The sequence below is a fragment of the Dipodomys merriami genome, unplaced genomic scaffold (assembly GCF_024711535.1).
Source record: "Dipodomys merriami isolate MVZ:Mamm:240054 unplaced genomic scaffold, mDipMer1.0.p SCAF_11, whole genome shotgun sequence".
NCBI classification, from domain to species: Eukaryota; Metazoa; Chordata; class Mammalia; order Rodentia; family Heteromyidae; genus Dipodomys; species Dipodomys merriami.
In genome coordinates this window covers 9,326,388-9,342,113 of record NW_027202382.1, presented here as the reverse complement: position 1 = coordinate 9,342,113, position 15,726 = coordinate 9,326,388, and the positions used below count along the sequence as shown (strand labels likewise).

General features: G+C 39.4%; 1 protein-coding gene across 4 annotated transcripts in view; it reads left to right on the top strand.

The window, feature by feature from the left end:
- Positions 1–9,490, top strand: part of Mob3b (MOB kinase activator 3B) — a 195,034-nt gene extending 185,544 nt beyond the window's left edge. For all 4 annotated transcript variants that reach the window (XM_070008333.1, XM_070008314.1, XM_070008323.1 and 1 more), the window contains one exon: positions 8,104–9,490. In XM_070008333.1, coding sequence (XP_069864434.1) covers positions 8,104–8,133 — 30 coding nt within the window. In that variant the 3' untranslated portion in view covers positions 8,134–9,490. The remainder of the gene's footprint in view (positions 1–8,103) is intronic.
- The last annotated feature ends 6,236 nt before the right edge of the window (positions 9,491–15,726 follow it).

The window sequence follows — 15,726 nt, the reverse complement described above, 5'->3', positions numbered from 1 at the left end:
CTCATCTCCAAAGAGTAGAATATCAGTATGACCTCGGGAAATGGATGTTGGAGGGAGCCAGGCCCCTGTTGGCCCAGAAGGGTATGGGGGAGACTTAGGAGAGCCCCCCACCTTCACCAATGCAGCAATTTGTAATGAAAGAGCAAAGGTAGAGTAATAGCATTTTGGAGATGGTCAGTATTTCAATCCACACTCTTAAAAAATTATTGTAAAGGTGATATATCAAAGATGATATGCAGATATATTGTAAAGGTGATATACATTACCTTACCTATGTAAGGTAATGAGTACATTTCTTTTTGAACAGTATTACCCCCTCCCTCATTTTCTCTCACTCCCCACCCCGACTCCCCAAATTGCAGTTTATTTCCACCATGGTGTCTAGTGAGTATCACTGTTTCATTGGTTCATCTTTTGTCCCACCATTTCTGTGATTTCCCTTCTCTTCTCCACACTGGATAAACTTATATAGAAGACAATGGATACAGAAATAAAAAACAGTGACAACAGGGAATACAACAAAGGAAGAAAAAGAAAGAAATAAAAAGAAATATCTGCATACTGTACAATTAAATAAAACCCTCTCATTTCCATTTCTTTGAGTTCATTTCAATAGCATGATTTTATATGATTGTATGCACATAGCTGTTGTGATCCTCTACTAAGAATATCCAAGACTTGCTGGGTGCCGGTGGCTCATGCCTATAATCCTAGCTACTCAGGAGGCTGAAATCTCAGAATCACAGTTCAAAGCCAGCCTTGACAAGCACATGAGACTCTTATCTCAGATTAACCACCAGAAAATCAGAAGTGGTGCTGTGGCTCAAGTAGTAGAGCTCTAGCCTTGAGCTGAAGAGCTGAGGGACAGCACCCAGGCCCAGAGTTCAAGCCCCATGACTGACAGAGAGAGAGAGAGAGAGAGAGAGAGAGAGAGAGAGAGAGAGAGAGAGAGAGAGAGAGAGAGAGAGAGAGAGAGAGAGAGAGAGAGAGAGAGAGAGAGAGAGAGAGAGAGAGAGAGAGAGAGAGAGAGAGAGAGAGAGAGAGAGAGAGAATGAGAATAGAAAATATCTGAGACATTTTCTAGCTATTACAAATGAAGGAAACCGTGTAGCCTGTGGGGGGGTTTTGGGTCTGCCTTATTTCGCTTAATATAATTTTTTTCCAAGTCTGTCCATTTCCTTATGAATGGGCAATATCATTCATTCTGATGGAAGTATAGAATTCCATTGTGAATATATATTATTTTCTTGATCCATTCATCTACTGAGGGGCCATCGGGTTTGGTTCCATATCTTAGCTATGGTAAATAACACTGCAATGAACATGGTTGTGCTGGTAGCTTTGGTGTGGCCTTTTTGTGATCATTTGGGTAAATGCCCAGGAGTGGGTCAATCCACACACTTTTAAGAGAAACAGATTAATGTGGTAAGAGAGTAACATAACAAAAGAAATAAGTGGATATAATAGAAGTACAATCTGGAGATTTGTTAATCAGTAAAAAATGAAATATGTGAGAAGAAAGGCACCACAGAACGCCATCTTTCTGGCCTGGCCTCTACCCCAAAGGGCTGAACCTTATGGTATGAAAATCTTCTCAGTGACAGGATCCTGGCCTCAATCCCCCCAACCCCCCCCCACCCCGCCGCCATGCCTGCAGAAGTGTCCTTCAGTCTAAGCCACCTTTTAGTGTATGTGTGTGTGTGTGTGTGTGTGTGTGTGTGTGTGTGTGTGTGTGTGTGTGTGTGTGTTGACAGAACCAAAGACAAGATGATGTTTGTGTGCTAGGTTGGCTAAGCAGCAGCTTGCTTCTCTCAAAGGGCCAAGTCTAACACTATTTTGCATAGCTGTCACTACCCTGTTTCAAGCCATTAGATTTTCAGTGGCAGCTAGTGGAGCAATGGGACACTTCCACAAAAGTTGTCTTAACTAAGCTTCTGTCACAGTGTTTTCACTGGGTCTTGCAAACCCACTTTCCTTTCATCTGTGTGCTCTCTTTCTTCCGTCACTTCTTTATTGGCAATATTTCCTCCTGCCCCCTTCTCCTTCTTGTTTCTTCAAATAAGTAGCAACTTGGCAAAGTTGAAACTCTTCTGTTCCTATTTGAAAGCACTACAGAAACCAAAAAACATTCTTTCCTTTTATTCCTTCCAAAGTTAAATAATGGGAATAGCATGTGTTTTGTTTGTTTTCTGTTTTTTTTTAATTGTTTTGGGAATACTGGAGTTTGAACTCAAGGCTTGCTAAGCAGGCACTCTACTGCTGAGCCATGCCTCCAGCCCTTTTGTGTCCTGACTGCTTTCAAGATAGAGTTTCACTTTCCGTCCAGGCACATGTGTGCATGTGGACTGTGATCCACCTATTTTTGGCATCCTGTTGTAGCTGGAATGACTAGCATGTTTACATTGCTGTCAGTTTAGAAGATGTACAGTTATCTTTTCAGCCCGGGGTTGGTCTAGCAACCACAATTTTCTATTCTTAGCTTCAAGTGTCTAAGATCACAGACAGGCATTAGCCACCAGCCCAGACTGTTTACTTGTTTTTGAGTCAACCACATAGGGGTTCAAATACATATTTCTTGGCTATGTGAACTTGGGCAACTGATTTCAGTTTTCTGAGGCCCTGATTCTTCATCTATAAATTAGAAAAAGAACGCTTGCTTCCCTCACAGGCTAGTGAGGAAGTGCACAAAATTAAGCATAACAGGTCTTTAATGCATATCTCCTTTTATTCATCCTGTAGCTCTAATCGTTGTTCTTCATTGGTTTTAGTCTCACATATATTTCTTGAAGGTTCAAGCAAGGTCCCAGCCTTATGCACAAAGGTCCAAACAAAAAATGAGATGTGGTTCATCTTTTCAAGAGCAGTCTTGTGCTGGAACCAGGAACTAAATAACTATCACAGAACAGCTTAAAAGATGCTACACGCAGGAAGGGAAACTGAGGGCCAGGTGTGGGGGAGGGGGTATCCCAGAGGAGATGATCACTGATCAAGGGCTCTGGAGGTGTTAGAGCTGGGAGAAGGGTATTCTGGGAAGAAAGTCACAAGTGAAGAAATATGTAAGTATGGAGGACCGAGAGGGTTGAGGGAGTGGAAATGCACAGCCCAGCTCAGGAAGGACATCATATGCCATTATTGGGACGTAATGTGAAAACTATGAAGAGCCCTAAAAGGAGTTTCAGCTAAGGAGTACCACCATGCTGCGAAAGGATCTTGTCACCCATGGCTGAGAAGTCCTGATGCCATTCGCTTCTTCCAAATGCATATACAGTGCAGGATCCATAGGCTCGAAGTCCTGGGTTTTTGTTTGTTTTCACCATTAGGTGGGTGACTTTGGGGAAAACATTTACTCCTTGATGGTTTGCTTTTCCCCTTCTTTGACATGACAGTGTTGCCTATCTGATCACTCTATCTTCTCTTTGCTTGAATAGTAGTCTGAGTGTGGTGATTGGGGGAGCCTATTTTCTTTAAAAAAATAAATAAATAAAATTCTTAAGATTGTTAAGCTAGCATGACTGACACTAAATAGCAACATTCTTCTTTCTCTATTCCATGTAAAAGTAGATCGCTAAAATGTGTGATGGTGTCATATCATAAACCAAGGATCTGAGCAATTTTTTTTGTAGTCTTGGCTAGGTGAGGATATTACTTGTGAGGCATAGAATAACTATTGCACTTTTCTGAACCATTTATTTCCTATCTGCTACTAACTGCCCATTATAAAATGGATAATCCCAAGAGTAAGAATAAGACCTGACTCGAAATTCACAGGTTTGGTGAGTGGATATCAAAGGCTTCTTGCAGTGGTTACCAAATGGATGATATCTTCAATTGGAAAACTGTTTGAATCAGACAGAAGTTGAATAGCTTATGCAAAGGATAGGCTAATCTCCTCCACTTCACCCTCTACATGGAAGCAAGACAAAATTCCCCCAAGGTGATGGTCACATATTTGTGACTCCAGGACTCAGGAGGCTGAGATAGGAAGATCACATGTTGAGGCCAGCCCAGGCTACATAGCAAGACCCTATTCAAAAAAGAAAGAAAAGAAGAATGAATGGAAGGAAGGAAGGAAGGAAGGAAGGAAGGAAGGAAGGAAGGAAAGAAGGAAGGAAGGAAGGAAAAGAAAGAAAGAAAGAAAGAAAGAAAGAAAGAAAGAAAGAAAGAAAGAAAGAAAGAAAGAAAGAAAGAAAGAAAGAAAATAGCCAAGTACTGGTGACTCATACCTATACTCTTACCTATTCAAGAGGCTGAGATCTACAGGATTGTTATTTGAAGCTCACCTGAACAGAAAAGTCTGTGACTCCTAACTAACAAAAAAGCTGGGCTGGAGGTATTGTTCAAATGGTAAAGGACCATCTAAACAAGTAAACCAAGCAGAGGCACAATCCTTAGCTCAAGCCCTTGTACTGGCTAAATAAATATAAATAAATAAATAAACAAATAAATAAAAATAAATTTAAAAATCAAGAAACTGGCAAAAGTCACCTTAATTTCTAAAAGTAAACATGATTTTGATCTGGAGTCCTGGTCTACTTCTATTTTTGTTTTTGTTTTGAATTGCTAGAGCTTGTTTTGTGATCTGGAAAAATAATTATGTGGTATTTGAAAATAATCTAAAATATCTAAAAACTCAGAGATTATTACAAAGAACAAAAACATCCAAAATAGAAAAGCATACTTGATTTCCTTTGCTCAGAGATAAACCGATGTTGGGCCCATATTTTGTTTGTACTTTTTCCCCACAGGGTAACCACTTCATACATATACCACAAGCTGCATGGGACTTGAAAACAGTGCTCTTCCTCATACCTAATAATATACAACATGGCTTTAAAGGCCTTCTCAGGCTGAAGCAAAAAGAACTAAATTCCAACAGCAGTAGCAAATGATAGGAAGTCATACCTCCTCCTAGAAGCTGAAAGTTGAATCTTGAATGATGTTAAATATTTTCAGGTATTGAGGTGTTCAAAGCACTTACCAGGTAGAAGAAAGTCTGCCAGCCTGCTGGAGACCACAGGGAAGTGCAGCTGGCCTAGTTGGGGTGAGTAGGAGCCACTCAATATATGAGTAGAAGGACTGGCACCTAGCCACTCCCAGCTCAAAGAACGGAGTTTGCTGATGGCTGCAGAGAACCTGAATCTGTTGAGTTGTATAGAATGACACAACTAAAACCCTACTTTATTCCCTCCTTATGAACACAATGTTAAAATCCAGGTGTTTTTGTTTTTTAACATGGGGCAGGAGTATGTGATCCAAGTAGGTAATAAGCCTGTATGTAAAGCTCACAAGCTCATGATTTCTGTATAATGTATATATTCCAATTTAAAATCTGCGATTCTGAAAATACTTCGTCATATACAAGCCAAATATAGTCTATCAACACATCTCAGGAAATTCTTATCATTTTAGCAAAACCCTTTCTAAGCACCTTTTGGACTGCCATAGGAGCTTGCATACGTACATAAAACATGCAGTAAATAACTCTAGCAATGGCAGATTCCTCCTAAAGAGAGCTATGGTCAACCAGATGTTGATTGAAAAAAAAAATCTAAAAAGCACTCTTGGTTCTGGTTGTTGAGGCCACTGTTTCTCCAAGGAAGGAATCTGTTTGCCCTGTGGTATAACTGCTGAAAGGCTTTGATTTGGAAAACAGCTTTTCTCTGAGAACTAGTGTTTATTTAAATGGCTCATTGGTGCCACCTAGTGATGAAGTGCTAAAGCACAATCTTGGAGCCTATAGGCTTTTCTCCCATATATATAATATATATAATATATATGATATATAATAATATTTATAATTGTAAAAATACTGTACAGAGGGGTTACAGTTACATGAGTAGGGTAATGAGTACATTTCTTATCGATCATTGTTACCTCCTACCATCCCTTCCTTCCCCACCTCCCCAACTCCTCCCTCCCCCATCCTCACCCCCGAATTTGTAAAGTTCACTTTCAACATAGTGTCTTGTACATCTCACTGTTACAATGGGCCAGCCTGTATCCATATTTAAGTATTTTGTTATATCTTTTCCTCCCTAAATTAGAAAAATGTATATATGAGATCCAGGACACCGGAATCAGATACAGTTGGGGAAGAACATACAAAAGAAACAAGAGAATCACGTAGTGTATTATAAGTATGCTAAAAACAATAGCAAGAAAGAAAAAACTACTTGTGTCCCTATCTTGGGGTTCATTTCGCTTAACTTATATGGTCATATGTACATAGCTTTTGATCTTTTCTGCTTGTCTCAGATGTATACTAGTTATTGCAAATAAGGGAAACCATAGGACCTATGCTTCTTTGGGCCTGGCTTACTTCACTTAATATAATTTTTTCCTACCAAATGGGCGATGTCATTCTTTCTGATGGAAGCATAGAATTTCAGTGTGTGTGTGTGTGTGTGTGTGTGTGTGTGTGTGTGTGTGTGTCACATTTTCTTGATCCATTCATCTATTGAGGGGCATCTGGGTTGGTTCCATATCTTAACTATGGTAAATAATGCTGCAATAAACATGGCTGTGCTGGTAGCTTTGGTATGACCTTGTTTGTGATCGATTCGGTAAATGCCCAAAAGTGGGATTACTGGGTCATAGGGGAGTTCTATGTGGAGTCTTTTGAGGAACCTCCTTACTGCTTTCCAAAGTGATTGAACAAGTTTACACTCCCACCAACAATGCAGTAGGGTTCCCTTTTGGCCACATCCCTAACAGCATCTGTTGTTACTAGATTCCTTGATTATAGCCATTCTAACTGAGGTGAGTGAGTTGGAAACTCAATGGTGTTTTGATTTTCATTTCTTTTATGGATAGAGAAGATGAGCATTTCTTCATGTGTCTAATGGCCATTCTTATTTCCTCTTCAGAAAAGTCTCTCTAAATCTTTAGCCCACTTATTAATCAGGCAGTTATTTCTTTGAGAATTTGTATAATAATCAAAACAGTTTGGTACTGGCACAAGAACAGACCTGAGGACCAATGGAATAGAACTGAAACCCCTGAAATGAACCCACAGACCTACAGCCACCTAATCTTTGACAAGGGAGCTAAAAAAATAGAATGGAAGAAAGACAGCCTTTTCAGTAAATGGTGCTGGCAAAATTGGTTAAACACCTGTAGAAAACAAAAGCTAGATCCATATTTATCAGCCTGCACCAGAATCAACTACAAATGGATCAAAGACCTGGAAATAAAAGCAGACACCCTGAAAACATTACAGGATGGAATAGGAGAAACCCTAGGTCTCCTTAGCACAGGCCAAGTTTTTCTTAATAGAGACCCAGAAACACAACAAATGAAAGAAAGGTTGGACAAATGGGATTGCATGAAACTGCAGAGCTTCTGCATGGCAAAGGACATAGCTAGCAAGATCAATAGAAAGCCCACAGACTGGGAGAAGATCTTCACTAGCCATACAACAGACAAGGGTCTCATATCTAAAATATACTTAGAGCTCAAAAAATTAAAACCCCAACAACAAATTCTCTCAGAAATAACTGCATATCAGCTTTTGAAAGAGCAAGTTTCTGATCTGTGTGTCAACCATCCCCCACTCTACACTTCTAGTAATTTAAGAAACGTCTCAAGAATGGTTTTCTTCTTCATGCTGAAATACTGCTTGTGAACATATTCCCTCCTTCCCTTTCTCTCTCAAATGCACAACCTTGTGTGCTCCCACCTTATTTTTTGCCATTTCTGTCATCAACAGTAAACCAAAGCACAGAAACATTCAGAAGACAGGCACTTGTGGCTCATGCCTGTAGAAGCCAGCCCCAACAAGAAAGTCCTTGAATTATTTTTGAGACTCTTATCTCCAGTCAACAACCAAAGAGTCAGAAGTGGAGCTGTGTCTCAAATGGCAGAGCACTTTGAGTAGAGAAAGCTAAGGGGCAGCACCCAAACCCTGAGTTTGAGCCCCAATACATACACAGAGAGAGAGAGAGAGACAGAGAGAGAGAGAGAGAGAGAGAGAGAGAGAGAGAGAGAGAGAGAGAGAGAGAGAGAGAGAGAGAGAGTCCTGAGAGTGTTTGCAGAACAACCTTTATCAGGTCACTCCTTTGCTTAGCACTTCCCCCTAACTGTCCTTCTCTCCTTGCTTTCCAGAAAGAGATGACAAGCAGGATGTGTCACTAATGCTCCGTGTCATTCTTGGGAAGAAAGGAAAGCTGTTTTCTCCATGAGACCTCAGGGGACACGAGGTAGCTCTGGCATGCCTACTTCTGGGAGCAAGAGAGCTGAAGACCCAGAGGCACTCCGGGAAGACCTTTCTCTCTCTCCCACCCCATGTGCTCTTAACCCTCTGAGTGCTGCTAGCCAAGACCTGGGGGCCAGGCAGACCGTGAAAAAGCACCAGCTCTGGGACCTCCAGCTGAAGACTCAGCCAGGCCGGACCTCTGCACCTCTGCTCATGTGACCGTTCTGCCTGTGACCTGCCACCTAAGCTTTACTGGAATTCAGGTTTTGTGACTGAGACATTCCTTTGTACCTTTCCACTTACCTGCCCTTTCTGTCTTGTTAGCTGACTTTTCTGACCCTTATTTTCTAAATCCCAAGTGAATTTTGGAATTCTGAATGCAGAGCTGGTTTTTCTACACCAAACTTTCTTCTTCTTCAGGGCTGAGAGGTCCGCTCTGTTTGCCTTTCTTCATACTGTGCAGGGCCTGGATCTATGGAAGACCCAAACCCCACCCAGAAATGTCCCCACCAGTTCCCACATACGCAGTTTTACCAGGAAAACTGCAGCTGGCTCATCTGTGTCCCAAATAGATCCTCACATTCGCATCATTTGGGAAGAGACTTGTCACCTGCTGAAGATAGCAGCTTTCTAGTTGGCCTTGATAAGAATGCACGGTGTTCAGCACACCACTGACTCTTCCACTGAAGATATTCTTCCCTAGATCCCAGAAAGAAAGAAAGCACCTAGTGATCAAGAATGACCAGTAGGGTCCCTGAGCCAGATGAGTGCAGTGTTTGTTCTTTATGAAAGTAGAGTTGTGGCTGCCTCTACATAACTGTAGCATTTTGATGACAAAACAAAAGGATATTTGGCAATTTGGTGCATGGAGATTAGACAGCCAGCCCAGTTGCTCCCATTTGCTTCTGAAGCCAGCTGATGGGGCCTCTTCCTTCCCTACTTCCCTCCCCTACTGTGTTGTATTACAACACAGAATTTACTTCTGCCACGGTTGCCAAGGTAACAGTGAAGCTGGAGATTACCTCTTCCTCTCCATTACCAAGATTTCTCTTCCAGTAGACAGAATAACACATTCTGTGCTCCTTCCTGCCTTCACAAACCTTGCTGAGTTGTAGTTGATGAAATGTTGCCTTCTCTGATTCATTCCCAAACCCTGGTCCCGACAGGCTGTGATTAGCAGGTAAAAGTACTCCCCAGAATATTTGAATTTAATAAAGAATCTGTTGGTGGAGGGAAATAGATAAGAATGTATTAGTGCATTTTCGTGGAATAACAATTAAAAGTTAAGCTAAACCACTCTGGTTTTGTTTTATTATGTGGAATGTGTTAAAGCCATTTGTGGATGCCACAAAAGCTTAGAAAGCATCAAATCCTTGTCCAAACTAAGAAAGGACTGGCCGAGAGCCCGGTGAACCTCTGTGTTACCTGCTGCAGACTGGTCCCTGCTTCACGCATCGTAGAAGCCATCTTGTAGAACCAGACACTGCTACCTCTCCATCTTATTATGCTCTGGTGTACAATAGACACAGTTGCTTTTTTTTTTTTCCTTCCTGGACTATTTTGAGACTGCAGTAGGCAAAACATTTTTTTCCAGCATCACTTTGACAAGAAGACTCTCTGGCTGCCATTAAAGATCCAGAAGAACAAGAAGCCCCAATTCCTGACCTGTGCAATACTCATGACTCACGGGAGAGCGCGATGCTGGGAGAGAATGGCAGTGTCATCCTTTGCCCGGGGAGCATCTGTAGCTCTCTACCGTGAGAACCACAGGACCGTGTCATGAGAAAGCTGAATATGTTCCCACATTTCTGTGATGCTTGATTGGTCAGGTGGAAAACTGGGATCAGAAGACACTTGTCATTGATTTTTGACATTATTTTTTCACTGTTGTATGTGTGAAATTTTCTATTTCCACTACCCATACAAAACTCTCAACTATTTGGGTTTGCCTTCCTACTTTTGCTTGCATCCTGCCTTTAACATCCCATTAATTGATTTGATTTGAGTGTGGTTGATTTATATACTTGTAATTCATTCTTTTAGCTGGGAACACATTAAGGGATTTGAATAGAGTCTTGCTCTCTGTCTCTGTCTCTGTCTCTGTCTCTTTCTCCCCCACCCCCACTCCCATTGTTATTGTGTTGGAAGTACATCTCTTTCTATGGCCTTAAACTTGGTCCCCTTTCTATCACCCCTGGGTATCTTACTATAAGAAAAACACAGTTCATCTTCAAGACATGGACACAAAGGTGTCCTTCCAATACTACTGTTGTCTTTCTTGCTCTGATCCTTTTGGCCTTTTAAGAAAGGTGATCATCTCCTAGAATTAGCCAAATTGTGCTTTGGAAATAATGGCTGTCTTATGCCCTATACATGCATATATATATATATATATATACATATATGTATATATGTATAAGTATATATATGTATATATACATATATATATACAAATATAAGTTTATGCCAGACTATTTCCCCCTGGACAGATATTAATTTTCACTGATATATATTTGTATTACATAGAAGTAAAAATCTGTTTCTAATCAAACTGTCTTACTAGCTTTTAGTATTCTGATTTCAGAGTTTTCCTATATCATTTTGACATACATCTGAGGAAAATGATAACTATATTTTTATTTCCACTTATGATTAAATGAAGAGTTATTCTGTTTAGAAAAACAGACTAATAACCAATTAGAAAAGGAATATAAAACTAAAGGATATTTATGAAATCTGTTCTATATGAGCTAAGGAATTCATATGTCACAAATAAAAGATATAGCCATATAGACTTGTCTTTTTTTAATCTTTATTTCTTTAACAAATAGATTCTTTGGCTTACAATGCTCCTAGAACAAATAGATAAAGGAAAATTGGCAATTCTTTATAAATTGATGTGGAATTCATTTGAAACTACATACGTATTTTTATTTGAGCAGAAATTCCTTTATCGTATTACAGAATTTTGCAAAAGGGTATCAAATACAAACGTTAGCTTTTCAGCAGATGAATTTTGTACACATTTCTTTGTTATAGTACTATTAATTTGATGATAACCTGGTTATATAATGACAACAAAACTAGATCATAGAAAAGCTTATCTATTAGAATAAATAAACTTTAACGTTAATCTCTGGTTTGATGCTATCTTATTTGTGTTACTTTGAGTAATTTAATTGTTCTGTGATTCAGATTTCTGAACTTCAAGATGGATTTATAGATTTATTCCTAGATAGCTTAGTATTTGTTTAGGAGAATAAAAAAGCTAACTTATTTGGGAAAAAAAAGCAAAAAAAATACCAGGAAAAAAATATATATATTCTGTGCCTGGATGTTTTAATAGAACACTTAGAATTTTTATATTATAATTATAAATGATTCCAGTAGCAGCCACTGTTGCCAATAGCAATAATAAAATATTGTGATAAAAGCTATGTTATTTGGTAAAATAAAATGAGGTGACAAGATAATTTTTAGACACAGGCAGTGAGGAATGAGGCTTCTGGACTACCATGGAAATAAAGGTGTTTACCTGCTTCTCAGCGATAATCTGTATATGCTGAGTTGTGACACTATGGGCTGAATTTAGCCTACAGGAATATTTTGTTGGACCAGCACAGTGTTCATTTTTAAAATATCTTTTATTTTTTGTCATTTTTAAACCCTGGATATTTGAGGCTAGGCACTGTGGCTTATCCTTATAATCTTAGCTATTTGGAAGGCTGAGACCTGGAGGATGGCAGTTCAAAGCCAGCTCAGGCAAAAAAAAAAAATCTCCAAAATTCTGTATCTAATTATAAAAATGCCAGCAAAAATGCCAGACTGGAGGTATGGCTCTATTGGTAGCATGCCAGCTGTGAGCAATAACAAAGTGAGAGTTTAAGATCCTGAATTCAAGACACAGTACCAGAAACAAAGTAATAATAGTTCATAATACGAATACTAATTTGTAATTTTGAGACATTAAAACTTGGTAATTTTGGCTTCTCTTATAAAAATCACATTTGGCATTACCAGGCTTTTGTTCTTACTGAGCAGGAATTGTCTGAGAAGGGGTTGAACCACTGAAATAGCGCACAATCTCTTCAGTTGACCACGGTTGGCACTTTCCTATCGCCTCCCAGTTCTGAGGCTAGTTCTCAGGTACTATTTGTCTATTTCCACTGGAATGCTTCACTCATTTACATATCTTGCCTCTCCCATGAACTTATTTCATGTTGCAGCCCCTGACACGTGGGCTCGAGGAAACCTTTATACTAATTTTCAGATGTGTCATACAGACATTGTATATCAAATCTACACTTCATTAGTTTTCTAGCAACCAGGCCTGTCTTATGGTAATACATGGAAAACAGTCTTAGACATCAATAACCACACCAGATACCTTGATCCCTTCTACCCAACAAGAAAAATAGTCCATTCCTTTGCAGAGAATAAGATGATTAGTAAAGCTGTCCACTTAATTATTCTAAATTCTTACCATTCGATTTCACTTCCAAGTAGATCCACTCATGACATTAACCAAGATAAGAAGAGAGGAGCTACTGCCCAGGCTTTTAGTCTAAGTGAGGAAAATAAATAAATAAATGCCATAGAGAAGTAATGGTAGAGTTACCACTTTTATCTGGTTTTACTTCTCTTTCATTGTGAAGGAGAATACTGCAGAATACTGAAATTTTAGCTAAAAACAGAAACCTTCAGTTGCAATGTAACAATCATCAAGTTGTTTTTTCATGGTGACAAAGTGTCCTAAGGAAGTTAAATTCAAACTAATTGGAATTTGATTTTGTTCATAATTGTATCACTACATGCTAGATTGAGTATCTGTTCCAGAGGAAATGATACTATAGGAGTGATTCATCTCCTCACATATTATCAACTCAGCAAAGGATGACACTATAAACAATTTACTGAAATGCATGGGGTGTAGAGGAAAATAGTATCCATCTAATCCTGCTTAATAGGATGTAACGGGATAGTTGTCCCTACCGACTGTGCCTGTGTCTCATTGATGGATATTTGACACTGCTAGGAGAAAAACAACAACGGCTAGCTGGCTGCTATTCATGAGAAGCAGAAGCCTTTAGAAAATTATAGATGCTGATTTGTTTTTCCGTGGAAGGTTAACTACCACACTTAGGTCTATCTTGAACAGAAGATAAATCATAGATGTACTTGGTCCACGTGAGTTTGCATGAAGACAGAACCTTGATAAAGTTGCTTAGGACTTTGAGTCCTAGTCTAGTGGGAGAATGCCACATTGGAGGGAAAATAAGGAACTGGGTTGCTCAACCAGGCCTGTGGTGAGTAATTTTCTTCTTCAAGACTATGCCATGTTCTTTTTTCTTTCATTTAGACTAAAAGCCTGGACAGTAGCTCCTCTCCCCTTTCTCCCACCTCTCCAGCCCCTCCAGCCTCCTTGCTGGCCTCAGATACCGTATGTCTCACTTCTCCCATTCATGTCTTCTCAGATGTTGCCTTGTGAGACCTCTGCTGAGCCCATTTGCTCAATAGAATTCACCACTCCCCTTTCTCTGCTCAAATTTCTGCAGTGGGGGACAGGGGAGCTGTTATTGGGGGCCATCTTGGAATGTGCTCGACTGTGGGTGAATGGCAGACTTTAATCCATCCAGAAGCATCTCCTGGTGACCACCTCAACATTACAATAGATCTTAGGATGGGAGAAATATTGGTACCATTTTCCAATATTCTCGTCACAAGCTAGGGTTCAATATTCTAACTCAGGAAAGAAAGAATTGTTTTGAGAATCCAAAGAGCACTCTAAATTTATGCCTGTCCACAAACGCAGAGAAATTGCATTCTATTCAAATAGCTTCTTGTGTTTTACTCAAAGATTTTTGTTCTTTGAAAATTAATGATCCTGTATTGTATGGTAAATTTCAATTAGCTAGCATGGCTAAAGAAAAGTTCAGTTCCCTAACCACTTTAATTAACCAGATTTCATTATTCCTGGCTCTACCATACCACAATGATGTGGCTGGTTGTTCGTTTTAGTTTATGTGGTCTGTTGTCTTGAACTTTATTACTTATTCTTCTTGTATTGACCTACTTAATAGGGTACTAATGATATGTTCTACCTCTCAAAAAATGAAATGTGAAATGAAATAGATATGTATATATGTAAACACATAAATGTATATATTTCTTAACAGAAAGGTTTCTACTATGCTGAGTAATAGACTCTACTACATTAAATAATAGATTATCTACAATGGAAGGGCCACAGAGAACACATTCAATTTTAGTTTCTATAATATCTCCCCTACAATCCAAACAGTTTCTCTCTAAGATTTTCACTAACATTAGTTTGTTAGGGCTACTATACCAAAGCAGCCCAACTGTGTATCTTAGCAACACAAATTCATTACCTCAGTCTGGGAGGATGGAAGCCTAGCTGAAGTATTTTAGGACTGATTCCTTCTGAAGGCTGCAAGAGAGGACTCATTCCATCTTTGTAGTGCCTTGCTAGCATTTTTGGCATTGTCTGGCTTCTGCTACATCTTGTCTCTTCCTGAATCTTCACATGGCATTCTCTGTCAGAATCACTGTGTGTGTGTGTGTGTGTGTGTGTGTGTGTGTGTGTGTGTGTCCATGCACTAAGGTCCCATTGCACTTCAGTATGCCCTTATTTTAACTAACTATAACAACTCTATCTACAAACATGACCACATTTTTAGAGACTAACTCTAGAAGTTTAGTATACTATTTGTATAGGCCTAAAATTCAACTCGTAATATCTGCCAATGTACTCTAGAAAGAGTACTGATAATGAGACAGGAAAATTATAATCAGTTTTAAACAAATTTAGTTTTGTTTAATCTACTACCACATCTTCACTCTACCAATTCATTACTTATTTATTATTTATGAAGAGCATTCATCATTGTACAATTAAAAAAATAGTTTTCTAAAGCTAGATGCCAGTGGCTCACACCTGTAATCCTAGCTATTCAAGAGGCTGAGATCTGAGGATGGGGGTTTGAAGCCAGTCCAGGCAAGAAAAGTCCCTGTGACTCTTATCTCCAATTAACCACTAACAAAAGTAGGAAGTGAAGCTGTGGCTCAAGCTCTAGAGCATCAGCCTTGAGCAAAAAATCATCTAGGCACTGAGTTCAAACCCCAGGATTAGCACACAATTAGGACTTGGTGGAGAAATGAAGTCGAGGAGAAGGAGACAGAGAAGAGGAAGAAGAATGAGAAGGGAAAGGAGAAAGAAGTAGGAAGAAGGAAAGCAAAAGGAGAAATGAAACAAAGAAAGTCCTATTGGTATCATAAAATGTGAAGTTGATTTTTCCACTTAACATTATTACTGTTCCAGTGGCGCTGTGGCTCAAGTGGTAGAGCACTTGCCTTGAGCTGAAGAGCTCAGGGCCACCATCCAGGCCCAGAGTTCAAGCCTCACAACCAAAACAACAGCAGCAGCAGCAACAAACAAACATTATTATGGTTCTAAAAGAAGTATATTCACTCCTTTATCAATCACTGATCTGCTCGCTATATTCCGTACA